The 16,645-nt window shown below is 44.5% G+C and overlaps 1 protein-coding gene across 9 annotated transcripts in view; it reads right to left on the reverse strand.

Moving 5' to 3' along the window:
* Positions 1-1,520: 1,520 nt before the first annotated feature.
* The window catches only part of SDHAF4 (succinate dehydrogenase complex assembly factor 4), a 35,696-nt gene continuing 20,571 nt past the window's right edge, over positions 1,521-16,645 (reverse strand). The window contains exons 3-5 of one of the 9 annotated variants that reach the window (XR_007470567.1): positions 15,601-15,731; positions 15,138-15,190; positions 1,521-13,710 (exon numbers count right to left, since the gene is read on the reverse strand). Coding sequence is in view for 3 of the 9 variants with exons in the window: in XM_033428714.2 (XP_033284605.1) it covers positions 15,622-15,731 (110 nt within the window). In the remaining 6 variants the exon portion in view is untranslated. Of the gene's footprint in view, positions 15,732-16,645 lie in introns of all 9 variants that reach the window. The other 8 variants (XR_007470564.1, XR_007470568.1, XR_007470565.1 and 5 more) reach the window with 8 other exon arrangements.

The raw sequence follows: 16,645 nt of genomic DNA on the forward strand, positions 1-16,645 counted from the left end.
ATATGCCTTCTTATTTATGGGTATACCCGTATACTTTCTTAGCCCATTTGCATTTTCTTACCCTATTTCAATATTTGAAAAAAAAAAACCCATTTTTAATACCTCCTCCCCTCGAGCTCCATTCCCCACTCCTCCTCTGCAGAGAAATGACAGACACCCCGCAGCCCAGGCCGAGGCTGTCCAGGCACAGACCACGACCGCAGACAGGAGCGAGCGAGCTGCACACACTGTCCTGTGTCCTGCGTTTTTCACTTAACAGCATATCCTGGAGGCTGTCACTTAGCAGGGCATCATCTTCCAGGGCTACACAGTATTCCACACTACAATTCATTCAACCAGTCCTAATGACAAAATTTGGGGGTAGCGGACTATATTCAGCCTTTTGCTATTATAACAATAACACAGTCATAACCTTACATACATCTTAAATAAAGGCGGAATTGCTGGGCCAATGTGCATGCATTTTCAGGGGACCCTTTTATCATTGTAACGTCACCTTCTTTGTCTAGTTTAAAGTTTTTTTCTAGAGATTCGATCTTGTCTGATAATAGTATTGGGGTCTCTATTTTCTTTTTGTGTGAATTTGTTTGATATATCTTTGACCATTCTTTTACTTTCAAATTGAGTCACTTTTTTAATGTGTGTGTCCTACTCGGTGCTTAGTTTTAGGTTTTGCTTTGTAATCTAAATTGATTTTTTAAAAATTTAATTTATTTACTATTTATTTTTGGCTGCCTTGGGTCTTCGTTGCGGTGCGCGGGCTTCTCGTTGCGGTGGCTTCTCTTGTTGCGGAGCACCAGCTCTAGGCGCGCAGGCTTCCGTAGTTGTGGCTCACGGGCTCTAGAGTGCAAGCTCAGTAGTTGTGGCGCACGGGCCTAGTTTCCCTGCTGCACGTGGGATCTCCCCGGACCAGGGCTTGAACCCATGTTCCTGCATTGGCAGGCGATTCTTAACCACTGTGCCACCAGGGAAGTCCGAAATTGATATTATTATCCTTTAATAAGTGAGTCTATCCATTTTACCTTAGTTCTATCATCCAATTTTATTATGTTTTCAGTTTTTACCGCTTCGTGTTTTACTTCGTTGCTTCTCAAAAATCTTCTCCCAAAAAGAAACTTAGGAAAGATAACAAGAAACTAATGACATTGATCATAATGATACATGGAACTTGGGTGGGAACAAAGTTGAAAGAATAAGAGAGGGAGCAACACTTTTCTGGGTATAACATGTATAGTTTTTATTCTGGAAACATAGAAGTTTTAAATATTCAAAACTAAAATTACATCAGTAAGGATGCAGATACAACTCTAAAATTGAATATAAACAGAAACAAATTAACCTTGTTGTATTTCAAATAAACATAACTTCAGAGAAAAAAATAAATGAATCCAGGTAATTTTGAACACAGTCTTTTACCCTCAGTGTAAAAATAAAAAAGAAATGCCAACAGATCTTAAACTCTGTAATTGGTTGGAAATTTCAGTATTAAAATTTTTTTTTCACTTTAATAAACACATATTTTTAAAAAACCCAGCTTAAGATATAATTCACGACCATATAATTTACCCGTTAACGTAAACAATTAAATGGTGTTCAGTATAGTCACAGAGTTGTACCACCATGATCAGAATCAACTTAGAACCTTTCCATCGCCCCAAGAAGAGACCCAAGAGCACATACCCCTCATCCTCCCCACCACCCCAATCTCCCTTCTAGCCTTCAACGCTGATGTTTGTCTCTGTACATTTTATTCTGGACATTTCATATAAATGGAACTCTACAACGTGACCTTCTGTTACTGGCTTCTTTCTTGTACGATAGTGTTTTCAGGGCTCATCCACGCTGTAGCAGGTATCAGTATTTCTGTATATGCCACAGCATATCTATCCATTCATCAAATCGGACATTTGGGTTGCTCCCACTTTGGAGGGCAGTTGTGCCCACTATTTAAATTGTTAAATAGAAGTGGTGAGAGCAGATATCCTCATTTGTTCATGATTTTTCACCATTAACTCTGGGCCAAGTACTGAAGTGGATCCCTGAATCTCAGACCTCCCCACCCATCATGTCAAACGCAGCTCATTTTTTTAGTAAGATCTGCTTCACATACAGATCAATAAGAAAAAGACACCTCAACAGAAATGAAATGAAAGCCTGGGCAAAAGACATGGAGAAAACAAAACAAAACAAATAAAAGTGATAAACACAGAAATGCTCTACCTGCTTAGAAATCAGTTAAGAGTACACCAAAGTGCCACGCTTGCTAGCCTAATTAGCAGAGATCTAAAATACAACAATTATGTTATGAAGAACGCTGCTATGGCTATTTATTTAGAGTTTTTGTGTGACATGCTTTCATTTCAGTTGCTGGGTCATACGGTAATTATGCTAAACTGTTTATTATTTTGAGGAACATTTTTTCAAAGCAGGTCCACCATTTTACGTTCCTACAGCAGTGTATGAGGTTTGCAATTTCTCCACATCCTCTCCAACACTTGCTATTGTCTACTTTTTACGATAGCCATCACAGTATATGTGAAGTGTCGTCTCACTGTGGTTTTGATTTGCGTTTCCGTAATGGTCAATGATGTTGAGCATCTCTCCACATCCTCATCGGTCATTTGTATATGTTCTTTGGAGAAACGTGCATTAAGATCCTTTGCCTATTTGTATTTTTATTATTATTGTAAATTTTTTTAATGGTGAGTTTTTTAAAATTAATTAATTGATTTATTTATTATTTTTGGCTGCGTCGGGTCTTCATTGTTGCACGTGGGCTTTCTCTAGTTGCATCGAGCGGGGGCTACTCTTCGTTGCAGCACGCGGGCTTCTCACTGTGGTGGCTTCTCTCATTGCGGAGCACGGGCTCTAGGCACGCGGGTTTCAGTAGTTGTGGCACGTGGGCTCAGTAGTCGTGACTCACGGGCTCTAGAGCGCAGGCTCAGTAGTTGCGGCACACGGGCTGAGTTGCTCCGCAGCATGTGCGATCTTCCCGGACCAGGGCTCCCTGTATTTTTATTATTGAGTTAAGTTGTTTTTTATATATTTTGGACGTAAGTCCTTTGCCAGATATATGCATTCCGAATATTTTTTCCCATTCTGTGGGATGTCATTTACTTTCACGATGTTTTCCTTTGAAACACAAAAGTTTTAAATTTTGATGAAGTCCAGCTTTTCTTTTGGTGTCATATCTAAGAAACCATTCACTGCCTAACCCAAGGTCATGAAGATGCACTCCTAGGCTTTCTTCTAAGAGCTTAATGGTTTTAGCTCTTACATTAGGTCTGTGATCAATTTTGAGTTAATTTTTTGTATACGTTATAAGGAACAGGTACAACTTTATTCTTTCCCGTGTGGATATCCAGTTGTTCCAGCACCATTTCTTGAAAAGATTATTCTTTCTCCACTGAATTGTCTTGCTATCATTGTCAGAAATCAGTTGACCATGTGAGGGTTATTTCTGAACTCTCAATTCTATCCCTTTGATCTATATGTCTATCCTTATGCCAGTACCACAGTCTTGATTACTGCAGCTTTTAGTAAGTTTTGAAATCAGGAAGCATGGATCCTCCGACTTTGTCTTATTTTTAGTTGCTTTGGCTTGTCTGGGTCTCTTGCATTTCCACTGGGATTTTGCAATCAGCTTGTCAACTTATTAAAAAAAGACCGATGATATTTTAAGAGAGTTTGTATTGAACTTATAGATCAATTTGGGGGGTATTGCCACATTGAAAGCATTAAGTCTTCCAGTGCATGAATGGGGATGTCTTTCCATTTGTTGACGTCTTTCTTAGTTTCTATCAACAATGTTTTGCAGTTCTCAGAGCAGTTTTCACATCCTTTCGAAAATTTATTCATAAGTACTCTCTTCTCTTTGATGCTATTGTAAATAAAAGTGTTTCCTTGATGTCATTTTGGTTTGTTCATTGCTAACATAAAAATACAATTGTTTTTTGTATTTTGATCCTGTAGCCTTCAACCTTGCTGGACTTGTTCATTAGTTCTCATCGTTTTTTAGTAGATTCCTTCAGATTTTCCATGTACATGATCATATCATCAGCAAACAGAGATAACTGTCTTACTTTCCAAGTTGGATGACTTTTATCTCTTTTTCTTGCTTAGTTGCCCTGTCTAGAACTTCCGGGGCGATGCAGAATAGAAGGGGCAGAGCTGACATGCTGGTCTTACTCCTGATCTTAGGGGGAAAGCACTCAGCCTTTGACCATGAGTATGATGTTAGCTGTGGGTTTTCATAGATTAATGCTAAAGTATTAGGGATAACAGGCATCGTATCTGCAATTTACTCTCTCAAAGGGTACAGAAAGTGCAATAGTGATACGTGTGTGTGTATGCACTTATGGGGAAAGAGAGAGATTGCAGAGAGTGAATATGATAAGATTGCTGTGGTACGATGTTAACACTGGGGAGTTCTAGAGAGCCACTCTCTTCAGTCTGTTTCTCTTGAGCCCTTCTTTCCAAATGAAAGAAATTACTGGGTGCCATTTTATCCATCTAGAGATGTAAACCATGGGTTTGACAGCCATATCCTTGGTCTAATCCTTGCTGCAAACTTAGTACTTCTCTTATTCTCATCTTTTATTATTTGCAGTTGAGTAGCAGCTGCCTCTCTCAATGCTACAAGTTCTGAATTTCTGGATTGTCTATTCCCTTTTCTTCCTGCTTATGAAGCAGCCAGTCATCTCTGAACCCATCCATTTTGTGGTAATTTGTGAAATGCGGCAAATATTAACCAATCCCTTCCCCTAAAGTCGCAAGTCCAGAGACACAGCATCTGCCTTCCGAGTTCTCCGAGGCAACAGTGTATTTTGCCACAGCATAACACGGATCACCATTTATCCTCAAAATGTTTCCATCTGGCCAGCGGGAGACCTTTGTTTCGAAGCTGGCGCCTGTGTTCTTCTCTTTATTAGTCTTTGGACACAGCCTTACTTTCTGACAAAAGTAGATTTTCCAGGCTCGTCTTGTTCTTTCCCTGCCCCAGCCTATTCTCTAAGAATAACTCCCTGCTCAGGTTTAGGAAAATAACATATAACATACGCACACATATATATGAATATATACAACGTTTTAAAATCTATCCAAGCTGGCTTGAGAGCGTTACATATGCATACATATGTATATTGCTAGTAGGGAGAATTATCCTATGGGTTCCTTTTCGTAATTTTAAGAAAATGTGTACAAACCAAGTAAAAGTGACAGTCTATTCTGATTTTTATAATTTTAGCGTATCCTGTTTTCAAGCTAATGTTACCACTCTCACAAACTGAGATTTAATTCTGCTTGGAGTTAATGAATGTGCTGGTTTGGACTGGTAATTTGCCGTTCAAATTTGAGATCCTTCAAAACATCTTAACGAACGCTAGTGAAAGCATAGTTTCCAAACCATGTGCAGAAACAGCAAGGCGTTCTTCGTATCAGTTCTGCAGATAAATAAATATGTCAATCTTTCATTTGGAAAGGGCTATTTCGCAATCATAGGAAAAAATCCGTAAACTAGAACCCAGGCCAAATGTCTGAAAGCCCCCCTGGGATGTGGACAGGCCAGCAGCTTCCTGGTGGACAAGTCTTCCCCGCCTGGTAGAGGTCAGCCCTCTGACCCGGACATGGACCCCTGAGGAAGGACGGCTGAGTGGAGGGAGGTTGCTTTGGTGGGTTGTGTCCCTTTATCCTCTCGCTGGAGGGTGGGAGACTGCCGAGATCCTGTGCTTCCCACACTCACCCTCTCTGAGCCAGGTGCCAAGCTCTACGACCCTTCTACATCAGGTTACTTATTTCCTTAAGACAGACGGTCCACCTCGATCAGAAATCTCATCTCCCAGGGATGTGATGAGCCTGGGCTCCTGGCTGCAGGAACCGGAGGGAGGACTCACGTGTCGCGCCTGTTCGCCTTTAGTCACAGCTGCTTTGCAAGCGCCTCTGAGGCAGAGAGCTTCCGGAACATCATCAGTATGAATATAAACGATTTAATCTGCTAACGGTCCTTGCGGGCTTTGGCTGTCTCGGGTGTATCACTTACGGGCAGGGTCCTGTTCTGACTTCCGATGAGAGCTGGGGTGCCCCTGGGGAAGGAGGGCAGGCAGCCGCGGGCCGGGCCACAGGGCGAGCTCCCCACCGGCCGGCACCCGTGCCGCCCCCTCCAGCCTGCGCCCGGGACAGCGCGTGGCACCTGCGACGCGGACGAGGTGGAGGTTCCCGCGGACGTTGAGCACGAGGGCCGAGGGCCTCCGTGCACGCGCGCCACGGAGAGTCTGTCCACCCTCATGGTCACCACCTCGGGACGGGCGGCCGTCGTGGGGAAGCTCGAACGTGCTGTCCCCACCGCAGCGTCTCAGGCCACCCCGCGACCCTCACCTGTCCCGGTCCTTCCTCCCTTGGGATGGCCGCCCAGAGGCCGAAGGGAGGAGTGGAAAGGTTTGCAACTGCTCAGTCACCGTCAAAATCACCAGGGTGAATGAGGGCTTGTCCTCCACTCTCACCAGCTACCTGTTCTCAGGAATGCGAACCACACGTGGCTTGGCAGCGATGACATTTTCTAAAATTTTTATTGGAGTACGGTTGCTTTACAATGGTGTGTTAGCTTCTGCTGTATAACAAAGTGGACCGGCTCTACGTATCCATATGTCCCCTCTATTTTGGATTTCCTTCCCATTTAGGTCACCACAGAGCACTGAGTAGAGTTCCCTGTGCTGTACAGTAGGGTCTCATTAGTTGTCTATTTTATATATAGTAGTGTATATGTGTCAGTCCCAATCTCCCAGTGCATCCTACCCCCCGCCCCCCGCCTCGCTTGCTATCTGTAAGTTTGTTCTCTACATCTGTGTCTCTGTTTCTGCTTTGCAAATAAGTTCATCTGTACCATTTTTCTAGATTCCACATAAAAGCAATGACATTTTTTAGAGTGGCTTCGTGTGATTTTCACTGAATATTCTGTATACTGACTCTTCACCCTGTTAACAACTTGGTTTGACCTAACAAAATGTAACGAGTACTGCGTTTTTTGTTTTTGTTTTGCTTAGTAGTAATGACAGTTAAATAAATAAAGGAAAATGGATGGTTTCATAAAAAACAATTACCAAAATGTAATTTAGTTTGTATCCATACTTTTAAAACCAAGAAGTAACTGATAAACTAGATGGAAATGACATGTAACTAGGCCACTAGACTGTCGATGCCTGTGCTCCCTGGTGTTAGAGTGACACACGCTCCCAGCCTTTCTGAGGGTGATGGGTGTGCGGGGGGTGAATTCAGGCTGACAGCCACCACTGCTGCTGCAAAGGGCAGCGGAAGTGCTGACAGTGTCACCCAGATGCTGAAGGCCAGGACAGCAGACTCAGGCAGGTAGGCAGAGAACACTGTGCTTGAGGGCCTCCCTTTAAAGTCCTCTAAGCAGTTAAGAAAGCAAGTAGGTTTCCTGAGAATTTTGAAATGGAGGTTAGCAACTCATTTCTAAAGTTAAGAAGGTATCTGCTTGACTGTCAGTTTCATCTATGCCATATGTTAATCTTTGAAATGGCTAAATGTGGACGAAAATATTACATTAACGATCTACCGTAGACTCCTCCAATAAAACAAATTCAAACCGGAAACCTGCTCTTCTAAGTTAGTGACATTTGAAAGTTAGTTTCAAGAGCGGCAATGGGGTCGGGGTGGGAGGAGGTTCTGAGCACTGACTGGGGGGTGAGGACACCTCAGTCCTGGCCCTGGAGCTTCTGAGCAGCAGGGCGACCTCAGCCCGTGCTCTCACTAGGCTCTGCACCTCTGCTGACAAGGCTGCACCTGAGATCAGCTCTGAGCACTTTCGAGATCGACAGCCTGTGGTCAGGATCTAACAGCCGTGATTCCAAGATAAGCATCTTACTTTCACCCACACCCTTCCTCAGACCCAGAGTCCCATTCCCAAGAGATGCCATCTGCGCCTTGCTGGTCCACCTGCGACAGCAGACTCAAGGCACTGCTCCCAGTTCAACAGAATCTGTCCTCTGGTTCCCAGCGGCCTCGTTTACATTTTAATAGGCTATGGCTGATAAAGCTTTAGAGGAATGAGTCGGTGAATCAGTCATTTTCCCTGGGCTGCTGCAGGTGTAATTCAGGCAATGGATCACAAACACGCACAGCCCTGAAGACAAATTTTACCTATGTGAAATTTTATAACTATACAATAGACTTCCTCTTTGTAAAATCATCCTGCATTCAGATGGTTAAAACCGCCTTAATGATTTCTACTAAGGGAAGGTGCAGGGCAATTTCCTACAGCCATACCTTCTCATTGTTTTAAAGGAGAACTTTTTAAAAGTATTCAATAAATCAAGTGGTTTTGCAATTTTATTGCTAAATTAGTTCTATTATCAAATATAACCAAAATGCTTTTACATAATATTTTTATGATTTCATAGTTTGCCCGATGTACCTTATTTCTTGGATTTTTTTTTCCCTCTGTGCCACTGGGGTGAAGATGCTTTGATTAGAGAACAGTGTACAGAGGTTTCCAGTTTGTCTCTGAGTGGGAGGTTGCTATTTATGCGATTTAAAAAACTGCAGACAGATATTAGTTTTTCAACTAAGGAAAAGTCAGAGCGGTGATATCTCATTTCTGTGATTTTATGTAACTCGAAGAAAAAACATCCAACCTCCCATATTCTCAACCCCCAGGGGCTGACTGAGGAGTGTTTTTCTACTCCTCCCCTGCTGCTTATAGCTTCTGGCAGGGGAGCGGGCTCTTTCCTACACATTTTATATAGGATGTATTAAAGAAAAACTGTCACTGCAACATGTTTTATCACTAAGCCTGCCGACCAGGAAGAGGTGGCACCTTTGACCAGGAAGTGACCCTGTTTTTTTTGTCTATGTGTACACAACCCATAAAAGTTTCGAACGGCAAAATCAAAGGAGAGTAGCAGCAACCGTGGACAGCGAGTGAGACAATGAGGCACCTGGAGAGAAGCAGGCGGTGGCAGGAAGTGGCGGGAGGTGGGGACGGCCCGGGGAGCGCCGAGAACGCGCACGTCCAGTGCGAGGGTCCGGACCGCCCCCCGCTCCCCGGCGCTCGAGGGCGGCGTCTCCACGTCCCCTCCCCCCGGAAACGCTAGCACAGTCCTCTGCCGTGGGAGGTGTGCAGTGGGGTTGTGCAAGTGTCCTGAGCTGTGTGAGTGTCTCTAGACGCGCACAGCCTAGGCAGTCGGGCAGAGCCTCCGGTCCTCAGCCGGCTGATACCGAGGCTAGTCCGCGTGCCGCCGGCTCGCCGGGCCTAGTCCAAGGCCGCTGGCACCTCCTTCGCACCAGGTCGGTACTGGTACCTTGTGCTCTTCTTACGGGTGAAATATGTTTCCCCTAAAATGACATGGTGACGTCCTAACCCCTGATACCTCAGAATGTGCGCTTATTTGGAAAAAAGGTGTCATCTGTCCAGATGAGGTCGTACCGGAGGAGGGTGGGCCCCTAATCCAACATGACTGGTGTCCTTACAAGAAGATGGCCTTGTGAAACCAGAGACACACGAGGAGAGCCCTAGGTGACCACGAAGGCAGAGGCTGCCGGCGTGCCAGCAGCAGTTGGGAAGAGGCAAGGGAGGGTGCGCGCCTGCGTCTCAGAGGGAGGGTGACTCTGCTGACACCTGGACTTCAGGCTTCCAGCCCGCAGAACTGGAGAGCATAAATCCTACTGTGTTCCCAGCGTACCCTCCCCCTCCCCCCTGGTCAAAAAAAAAATCCGATTGTTTTAAGCCAGTCTGTGCTGCTTGTTATGGCCGCCCGAGGAAACAAACGCAGCTTTCCAGACGGTGGGCTCGGCATTTCGTCCGGTATCCTCCCTGCATCCCCCCGGGGGGTTTCCTCCGGGCCGCATTTTGGAGCTGGGCACCGGAATGTACTAACTGAACACAAAGCCTGCGCGCTCCTCCCCTCTCCTTCAGAGGTGGTCGGGTTGAGTCCCCCTCAAAGAGCAGAAAAAGACCCTAAGAACACAATCCTGGCCTCGCCTTACTGGACTGCCGAGGCCACCACAATGAAGGGAAACAGTAACCTGAGAACAAAGCCCAGTGGATTTTTTCCTGAGCAACTGATGACGTCAGCGTGCCGCTGCTCCCCGTCCTGGGCCATCCCGACCACAGCCTCAGTCACCCGCGCCCTCGGGAGAGGCCGGCTCGAGCCACGCAGGGCTAAGGACGCCGAGGTGCAGGAGGAGGTCGGCGCTCCCCGGCCGCGCCCTCAGCAACCCCCAGGCGTCGGCGGGCGCCGGAGGCGCGGACGGGCTGTGAGCCACAGCAGGGAGGACGCCTCTGCACCGAGGGCTGAGTCACACAGGGCGCTGGACACACCCCCTCTGCCGGACACGCCCGCGCGAGAGGGACTCATTCGCCGGATTACATTCACATTCAAAGGCAGACGGGGGACTATCCTGAACGACGCGTGCTGAGGATTTGGAAACAGAGCCTCCCGTAAGTAACACAACAGCCCCAAAGACTTTAACTGCCACTTTCCCAAAGGAAAAGAGATGGAAATATACTATATAATCAAAGAGAACTGAACCCATAATAATGATTTTCCTGAATGTAGGCGATGATGAAACTTTTTAATGTATTTTCTAAAATTTGCGAAATCATTGTCATGGTCTTTAAGAGCAGGCTATAAAACAGAGAGCCAATGGGCTACCATCGTGCTTACAATAGGATGTTTAAACCCAGTGTAACTGTAAGTATGTTACGTCTAAAATAAATATCTTGAAGTGAATGTAAGCACAATCTTCCTATACTGTAGGTGAAACAAAACCTTAAAAGAACAAGACCGTTTTTTTGGTTTGCAGTCAAGATCAATTGTGTCTTTCTCAGAAAAGATATATTTAAAAACATCCATCGATTTTTTGCTACCCTAGCCCTGGGCTCATGCCTCCTTCACGCTGATATACCCGTGTCACCCCCCAGCTAGACTGGCTGCTCAGCCAGGGACCCATTCTCTGAAATCCTCTGAAACCTGCTTAACTCCTCTATATAAAAACTACACATTCAGTCTGAAGTTGCCTGCCATAAAATATCTCAGAGGGGAGAAAAAGTGTAAGGGGATAATGAAACAAAATTAATAGCTGCTGATAAATATAATAACTGTTAAACTTGAGCGATGGGTACATGGGGGACACACTGTATTATTCTTTCTACTTTTGTGTATTTTGAAAACTTCCAAATAAGAGCTTAAGCAACAATAACAAAGATGACATGTCTGGTCACTTTCCACAGGGGACTGCTTAATACCCAGTAGCAATGAATGCATGAAAAGTAAATAACACCGAGACTTCCCTGGTGGTGCAGTGGTTAAAAATCCGCCTGCCAATGAAAGGAACATGGGTTCGAGCCCTGGTCCGGGAAGATCCCACATGCCGCGGAGCCACTAAGCCCATGCACCACAGCTACTAAGCCTGCGCTCTAGAGCCCACGAGCCACAACTACTGCAGCCCCTGTGCCTAGAGCCCGTGCTCCGCAACAAGAGAAGCCACCACAATGAGAAGCCCGCGCGCAGCAACAAAGACCCAACACAGCCCCAAAATAAATAAATTTTTAAAAATAATTAACACCTTCTAATGAGCTACACATGCTAACTCGCCCCTTAATACCTTCAACTGTGACCAGTAAGGACCGTGGGGGCCTTCGGGAGTGACTCGAATGTGAGGAGTATCGGAGAGTGTAGTGGGGAAAGACCGGGGAAAAGCAAATTTCAGGAGAGGGCTTAAATTAAACCATGATATGTAGGTGTTGAACTGGTTCTGAGTGTGCCCTGAAAGATTTATCTAGTATGTCCACTGTGAAGAAAAGCAGGAACTATCTCGCATTTCAATGACTGAAACAGCTATGACATTTCACGCCGAAGCATCTTTTCGGTGACCCGACCCGAGTGGAGACAAGGCCTGCCTGCGGGCCTGCAGCGGAGGGGCCTGGCAGGTGGGGCGGGGGGCCTGGCAGGCCGTCCTCAACAGCTCACCCCTCACTGCTGATCATGCAAGCCAGCCTGCTCGGTGCCAGGTGAGGAGCTTCGCTTCGGCAGCGCGTCTGAAAATGTCAACGTTTTTCTTGTCTGAAACTCTTCTTGCCTTTTACATTTTAATTACTCGTATAAATTTTGCAAAGTATCTGAACGTGGTAAAGAGTTTTGTTCTGTTATTTTGGCACTTGCTGAAGCTGATCCCCATTTCTAGTAATTCTCTTTAGATTTCCTCAATAAAGATTAAATGTAAATAATGTGGGCAGTTTAAGTGAATTTAATGGTTCTGAAAAGTACGTGGGGTCAGCCTTACATAGCCTGAAGTTCTTGGTTCATGTGCAGGACATAAGGGCAATGCCTGTGGCTCAGCTTACATCCTTATAAAAATTACGCTAAAATCAGGACCGGTCTCAGACGTTTTGTGACCAAGCTTGTTTCTGGGTTAAAGCCTCGCAGCCCTCCTGTCTCCCCTTGGGCTGCACCCTGGCTAGACCTGCCCCACTTCGTCTTCCTTAACTGCTGCCTACCTTTTCTAATCCCATGCCCCTGCAACCCAAGGGGAACTTTTTGCTACTTGTCTCTTATCAACATTAGAAACCGGGCTTCCCTGGTGGCGCAGTGGTGGAGAGTCCGCCTGCCGATGCAGGGGACACGGGTTCGTGCCCCGGTCTGGGAAGATCCCACATGCCACGGAGCGGCTGGGCCCGTGAGCCATGGCCGCTGAGCCTGCGCGTCCGGGGCCTGTGCCCCGCAACGGGAGAGGCCACAACAGTGAGAGGCCTGCGCGCGTACCGAAAAAACAACCCCCCCCCCCAAAAAAAACCATTAGAAACCTCAGAAGATTCCAAATCTTTTAGTATTTTGGGTGGTTTAAAGAAAAATGCATTACTCTTTTATAAATAAATTCCTAAAAGAATTTGGGGCATTCTTACAGCAGTTTAAGGTTGATTTAGGATTATTTTATCTCGCCTGAGGGACCCAGCTGGCCCAATTCTAGAATACCGGGCCAGGAAACTTATTACAGGGGACATTGTGAGAAGGAAACAATCCCAGCTTCTGGGCACTGAATGAGACCAGGCTGCAGGTGTTGAAGGAAGGTCAGTCCAGCAGGCTTGACACTGCACACAAAAATGTCACAGTAAATAGGTGTAGTTCACACACATGCGGTCCCACAGGGAAAGAGACTCGCCATAAAGTAGCAGGAGTGGTATCATGTGCAGACAGTACACGGCAAGAGGGAACCTGCGAGCAGGAACTCAACTTAGTTGTTGATCACTAGGGAGGTGGCACTGGGAAGAATGCCTGCAAGGTAGTAGGGCTTCGTTTCTCCTAAGAAAGACAGGGCAACGGTTTGGCAAAGCAGGTCTGAGAGGAATTTTGTGTACAAATAATGAAGACAAGGATCCAGTTCATCAAACTGCAGGTCTTAAACCAGCCTAGTCACTGCTCCTGAGATTCAAGGCCAATGCCCTAGTAATAGCAGCTCGAATACTGTAACAGGTTCCTGTTGCTGCACAAGACATTACTGCAAACCCAGTGGCTTAAAGCAACAAACATTATTCACAGCTTCCTTGGGTCCGGAGTCTGGGTACTGGGTAGCTGGGTCCTCTGTTCAGGGTCCCACCAGGCTGAAATCAAGGTGTCGGCTGGAGCTGGGATCTCATCTGAGGCTCGGAATCCGCTTCCAATCCCATTCATGTGGTCTGCAGACTTCAGAGGCTTGTGGCTGCAAGAAGACCGAGGTTCTTGTTTTCTTGTTGGCTGTCAGCAGGGGAGCTTTCAGCTCCTGAAAGCTGCCTTCAGGAGCTAGTCCATGGCACTTTCACAACAGAGCATCTTACTTCTTCAAATCCAGCAGGAGAACCTTCCTCCAGCTGGCTACAGTGGATTCTTACACAGGTAACTTGAGCCCCAGAATGACTATTCCATCATCGTTGCCATATAATGTAACTTAATCAAGGGAATGACTATCTCATCATATTCACATGCACACCAGGGAGAGGGAATCTCGGGGGCCATTGTGGAGTTCTGCTGGATGATTCAAAACTGAGCCTACGTTTGTTGAGTGTTTATTAAATGCTCAGCACCATGCTGCAACTGGGGGTACAAAACTGAATGAAATAAATCAGGAATATAAGACAGATAGGGAAGCCCACGGACTGATGGAGGATGCAGAATTGAAAATTAATTCTAAAACAAGTTAGTATGTCTGTAATAGTTGAATGTGGAAATGACACAGAAAAGATAGTCAAGGAAGTGAGGTATAGCTTGATAGGTGTTTTCTAGGCAGACAGTAAAGAAGAGGGCATTTCAGGCAGAAGGCATGTTTATCTACCAACACGTCTAAGAGGCTGTGAGTAATGGGGCTTGACTGGGAAGGAGGGGCCTGAACAGATGTAAAGGGTCAGAACAGGAAGGACACAGAACTTAAGACTTCATCATGGACAGGAACCACCAAGGAACTTGTGAAGGGATATTAGTACATTAAGGTCACAGAGACCAAGTTACACAGAGATAAAAAAACCTGACGCCACAAAAATAAGAAAAATTTCAATATAAATAAGCACATGTGAAAAGCAAAAGTCTCATACAAATTGATAAAAAAAGACCAACATCCAACAGAAAATGAGCAAAAGAAAAAGCAATTAACAGAAGACACAAAAGGCTGATAAACATAGAGAAAAGTGTTTAACATCACTTGTGATTAAGAAAGTGAAGATTCAAATAGTGAAACATCATTTTCACTACGAAATTGTTAGGATAACAGATACACAAAACATGTATACTTACTTAGATTATTGAAGGACAATACGTCAAAGGGTAAGCGGGTGTAGAGGTTTTATAGACAATTCTTGTTTTCTTCTTTATACTGTTTCCTAAATTTCCCCAATGAACTTGTATAAATTCTTAAAATAGTACCTAACATATTCATTTATTTTAAGAGAGAAAAAGCTTCTAATGAGAAACCGCAGTCCCTGTCCACCCAACTCGCCTCCAGAGGCAACTTCTTTCAGCTCTTCTAGTGTGCACTGCTCCAGGTGGTTTACATGTATTCACTCATTTAATCTTCTCAACTGTCCTACGAGGTGGAACTAGGATTATCTCCAATTTACACATAAGGATACTGAAGCACAGAGAAGTTAAATAACTTACCCAAGGTCACATAAGCTAGTAAGTAGTGGAGCTGGGATCTGAACCCAAGTGATCTGGCTCCAGAGTTAAAGATTTTCTGCTGTTACTGTGGCCTTACCGAACTATAATGCATACTTAACTCACATTTATAAAGTCACTATTACCTAGCACATGGCAATGAAATCATTTAAAAAAAACGTTGTTTTACTTACATTTGTATCTTATAAGCAACTGATTAACTTAAACTGAAACATGATGAAATAAAAATTTGCAGCTCTAATCATCACTTAAATATCCTAATACATTTAAATTAAAATTAATGTGCTAATATTTCCTCTTTCCTGATTTATAACAGCATATTTTCTTCCAGAGCTATCATATATATTTTTAAACACATTATAGCAATTAGATGACTTAAAGGATATACAGAAAGAAAATAATCAAAAATAAGTTAATTCAGATGTACACAATCAGAAAAAGATACTGAAGTGAACGAATATGTGGCTTAAAAATCAATACAGCGTCCTTTTCGTTCCCAATCTCCATATCGGGTAGGTTCTGGGCCCCTGGGTCCACCTCTTTCTTTGGTAACAGGATTAACATCATCTGGAAATTCTGAAGAAAGACAGAGATGTAAAAAAAAGCAGTCAATGGAGATGGGAAAAGCATTATGGTCAATTCTGCAGACGAGGCTGCAGAGCTGACAGTCAACAGGCTGCATGCTACTGATGAGGCTACTACTATGCAGTCCTTAAACAAACTCTCCCCAGAGAGTGGTTCCTCTCCCCAGTTTGAGAAATCACTTTAGCATCCAATCTTCATATCCAATCTACTTTATTTCCTGCATTAGTGACTTAGAATTCTCAGAGGACTCTCAGGCCCTCATCTGAGGAGTGGCTGGGTTAGAACAGAAGGAAAGGGGTGCAGAGAATACAGAGTACAAATCCACAGGGTTTGGAAGGTTTTGAAACAAGATTACTTTGATTCAATGCCTTATTTTTCTTAACAGTGAAGTGGGTACAACCATCATACCTGCCTTACTATCGAGAAATAAAAAAAGAAATGCATGTAAAAGGTCTAGCACAGTGCCAGCTACATAAGAATGCTCAAATAATTTTAGCTATGAGTATTAATTTTCCTCATCATACAGTTTTGGCTTCAGCAACTGGTTCCCGGAAACTGCCATTTATGGGCATAACAGCTGTTATTATTGTTAACAGTGTATGTTCATAATAGGATTTTCCGTTTTGAGTCAGGCCCAATTCTGAGGACTTTATACATATTAATTCATTTAACCCTCATAATAATCCTTTGGGACAGGAACAATTATTGTTTCCATTTTATAGATGAGGAAGACGAGACTAAGTGATGAAACTGAGTTTGAATTCACACATTCTGGCTGCAGTCTTGCTCTTAGTACATACACTGTACTGATCTGTACACAGGAAGATCAGGAGAGGAACCAGCTATTTGAAAGAATCCCAATTCTTAATGTCTAATCACTCATTCATTTTCTTTGACGTATAGGT

The sequence above is a fragment of the Orcinus orca genome, chromosome 12 (assembly GCF_937001465.1).
Source record: "Orcinus orca chromosome 12, mOrcOrc1.1, whole genome shotgun sequence".
NCBI classification, from domain to species: Eukaryota; Metazoa; Chordata; class Mammalia; order Artiodactyla; family Delphinidae; genus Orcinus; species Orcinus orca.